The 3908-nt window shown below is 56.1% G+C and overlaps 1 protein-coding gene across 1 annotated transcript; it reads right to left on the bottom strand.

The window, feature by feature from the left end:
• Window positions 1-217: 217 nt before the first annotated feature.
• On the bottom strand, window positions 218-3499 carry NAA40 (N-alpha-acetyltransferase 40, NatD catalytic subunit; the record flags this gene model as incomplete). Its single annotated transcript, XM_039378822.1, has 3 exons — window positions 218-451; window positions 1733-1810; window positions 3402-3499. Coding segments are annotated over 3 exons (312 nt in total), but the record flags the coding sequence as incomplete, so codon positions are not given.
• Between the last annotated feature and the right edge of the window lie 409 nt (window positions 3500-3908).

Raw genomic sequence — 3908 nt, 5'->3', positions numbered from 1 at the left:
CTGGGGGAGGGGGGACAACTGGGGGAGGGGGGACAACAGGAGCCCCCAGCCAAAGGTCCATCATTATTTATTTGTGACGTACAAACAAACCCGCTGAAAAAAACAAACAGAAAGGAACGAAAACCCAAAAAAACGGGGCAAAACGCCCCTTCCGGCCCCAAACTTCACCTGTGCTTCCCCCCCCCCCTCCCCTCCAGAGACGTTTAGGGGGGGCGAGGGGGGGTGGTTTGTCACCCGTTTGGGGGGTCCCAGCAGGCCAGGCCGCTCCCCCGTGGGCAGGGGGTGGTTTGGGGTGAATTCCCGGGGTCTGGGGGCTCAGTGGCAGCAGCCCCCGCAGGGGCCCCCCCCGGGGTGGGGGTCCCCGAACCTGGTGCTGCGGCTCAGGATCTCGTAGGACGAGTCGTCCCCGCAGCAGCCGGACACGCTGGGGGACGTGGGGTCCACCTCGAACCTGGGGGGGGGCACAGGAAAGGGGCTTGAACCCCCCGGGAAAAGGGGGGGTCACTCCCCAAAGGGAGTTTAACCCCCTCCCCAAAAAAGGGAAGTTTAGCCCCCTGAAGAAAGGAGGTTTAACCCTCTGAAAAAACCAGGAGTTTGAAACCCCCCAAAAAGGGGTTGAACCCCCCACAAAAGGGGTTTAAAATCCCCACAAAAGGGGTTTAAAATCCCCACAAAAGGGGTTTAACCCCCCATAAAAGGGGTTTAACCCCCCACAAAAGGGGTTTAACCCCCCACAAAAGGGGTTTAAAATCCCCACAAAAGGGGTTTAACCCCCCATAAAAGGGGTTTAAAATCCCCCCAGAAAAGGGGTTTAACCCCCCATAAAAGGGGTTTAAAATCCCCACAAAAGGGGTTTAACCCCCCATAAAAGGGGTTTAAAATCACCCCAGAAAGGGGTTTAACCCCCCATAAAAACGGGTTTAAAATCCCCACAAAAGGGGTTTAAAATCCCCACAAAAGGGGTTTAACCCCCCACAAAAGGGGTTTAAAGTCCCAAAAAAAGGGGTTTAAAGTCCCCACAAAAGGGGTTTAACCCCCCATAAAAGGGGTTTAAAATCCCCCCAAAAAGAGGTTTAACCCCCCATAAAAGGGGTTTAAAGTCCCCACAAAAGGGGTTTAAAGTCCCCACAAAAGGGGTTTAACCCCCCCAAAAGGGGTTTAAAGTCCCCACAAAAGGGGTTTAACCCCCCATAAAAGGGGTTTAAAATCCCCCCATAAAAGGGGTTTAACCCCCATAAAAGGGGTTTAAAATCCCCCCAAAAAGGGGTTTAACCCCCCATAAAAGGGGTTTAAAGTCCCCACAAAAGGGGTTTAAAGTCCCCACAAAAGGGGTTTAAAGTCCCCCCAAAAGGGGTTTAAAGTCCCCACAAAAGGGGTTTAAAATCCCCACAAAAGGGGTTTAACCCCTGAAAAAACCAGTTCAAAATCCCCCCAAAAAAGGGGTTTAACCCCTGAAAAAACCAGTTCAAAATCCCCCCAAAAAAGGGGTGAACCCCTGAAAAAAGGGGGTTTAACCCTCCCAAAGCAGGGGTCGAGCCCCCTGCAGCCGTGGCTGCCCCCCTGCCCGGGGCCGAGGGGGGTCCTGAGCACCCACCTCCGTCGCCGCCCCTGCCCCTCCTGCCCGCGGCGCCCGGCCCCGGCCACTGCAACGACAGTCGTGCCACAGGGGTTACACCCCCCCGGGGGGCCTTTTGGGGGGCAAAAGGGGCGGGTTTGGGGCAGCAGCACTCACTGCAGGGCCTCCCGGAAGAACTGGAACGCGCCCAGGTTGTGCTTGAACACCGTCAGCATCACCTTCTTCATCTGCGTGCTGGGGGACCCCGGAACGGCTCAGTTCACCCCAAAAACAGCTCAGTTCACCCCCAAAAAACAGGCTCAGTTCACCCCAAAAACAGGCTCAGTTCATCCCCAAAAACAGCTCAGTTCACCCCAAAAACAGGCTCAGTTCATCCCCAAAAACAGGCTCAGTTCATCCCAAAAACAGGCTCAGTTCATCCCCAAAAACAGGCTCAGTTCATCCCAAACAGGCTCAGTTCATCCCCAAAAACAGGCTCAGTTCATCCCAAACAGGCTCAGTTCATCCCCAAAACAGGCTCAGTTCACCCCAAAAACAGGCTCAGTTCATCCCAAACAGGCTCAGTTCATCCCCAAAAACAGGCTCAGTTCATCCCCAAAAACAGGCTCAGTTCATCCCCAAAAACAGGCTCAGTTCACCCCAAACAGGCTCAGTTCACCCCAAAACAGGCTCAGTTCACCCCAAAACAGGCTCAGTTCACCCCGAAACAGGCTCAGTTCACCCCGAAACAGGCTCAGTTCATCCCCAAAAACAGCTCAGTTCATCCCAAAACAGGCTCAGTTCACCCCAAAAACAGCTCAGTTCATCCCCAAAACAGGCTCAGTTCACCCCAAACAGGCTCAGTTCACCCCGAAACAGGCTCAGTTCATCCCAAACAGGCTCAGTTCACCCCAAACAGGCTCAGTTCACCCCAAAACAGGCTCAGTTCACCCAAAAACAGCTCAGTTCATCCCAAACAGGCTCAGTTCATCCCAAACAGGCTCAGTTCATCCCAAAACAGGCTCAGTTCATCCCAAACAGGCTCAGTTCATCCCAAAACAGGCTCAGTTCATCCCAAACAGGCTCAGTTCATCCCAAACAGGCTCAGTTCATCCCAAACAGGCTCAGTTCACCCCAAACAGGCTCAGTTCATCCCCAAAAACAGGCTCAGTTCATCCCAAAAACAGGCTCAGTTCATCCCAAAATGGGCTCAGTTCACCCCAAAACTGCCCCATCTCACCCCAAAACTTCCCCATCTCACCCCAAACTGTCCCAGTCCATCCCAAAACTGCCCCATTCCACCTTAAACCCACCCCATGCAACCCCAACCTCACCCCAACCCCACCCATTCCACCCCAACCCCACCCATTACATCCCAAACCCGCCCCAAGCCCACCCATTCCACCCCAAACCTGCCCAAACCCACCCATTCCACCCCAAATCTGCCCCAACCCCACCCATTCCACCCCAACCCCCCCCACCCCCCCCCCCCCCACACCCCCCCCCCACCACCCACTACCCCCCCCCACCCCCCCCCCCCAACCCCACCCATTCCACCCCAACCCCACCCCAACCCCCCCCATTCCACCCCAACCCCACCCATTACATCCCAAACCCGCCCCAAGCCCACCCATTCCACCCCAAACCTGCCCAAACCCACCCATTCCACCCCAAATCTGCCCCAACCCCACCCATTCCACCCCAACCCCCCCCATTCCACCCCAACCCCACCCATTCCACCCCAAACAACCCACCCCAAAACACACCCCATTCACACCCAACCCCACCCATTCCACCCCAAACCCACCCCAACCCCCCCCATTCCACCCCGACCCCCCTTTCTCACCTGTTGGCCACGAGCTGCAGGATCTGGAGCAGGAACTTGCCCAGCCCCCTCCTCCTCACCCGGCTCTCCAGCTGCACCTCGTAACTGCGGGAGGGCCCCAAAAGCCACGAACGACCCCAAAGCCGTGAACGACCCCAAAGCCATGAACGACCCCAAAGCCGTGAACGACCCCAAAGCCATGAACGACCCCAAAGCCGTGAACGACCCCAAAGCCATGAACGACCCCAAAGCCATGAACGACCCCAAAGCCATGAACGACCCCAAAAGCCACGACCGACCCCAAAAGCCACGACCGACCCCAAAAGCCATGAATGACCCCAAAAGCCACGACCAACCCCAAAGCCATGAACGACCCCAAAGCCACGAACGACCCCAAAGCCATGAACGACCCCAAAGCCATGAACGACCCCAAAAGCCACGAACGACCCCAAAAGCCATGACCAACCCCAAAAGCCACGAACGACCCCAAAGCCATGACCGACCCCAAAAGCCATGACCAACCCCAAA

Source organism: Pipra filicauda, unplaced genomic scaffold (genome assembly GCF_003945595.2).
Source record: "Pipra filicauda isolate LSUMZ 115617 unplaced genomic scaffold, ASM394559v2 scaffold1498_size28046_pilon, whole genome shotgun sequence".
Taxonomy (NCBI): Eukaryota; Metazoa; Chordata; class Aves; order Passeriformes; family Pipridae; genus Pipra; species Pipra filicauda.
This window is presented reverse-complemented; position numbering and strand designations above follow the sequence as displayed.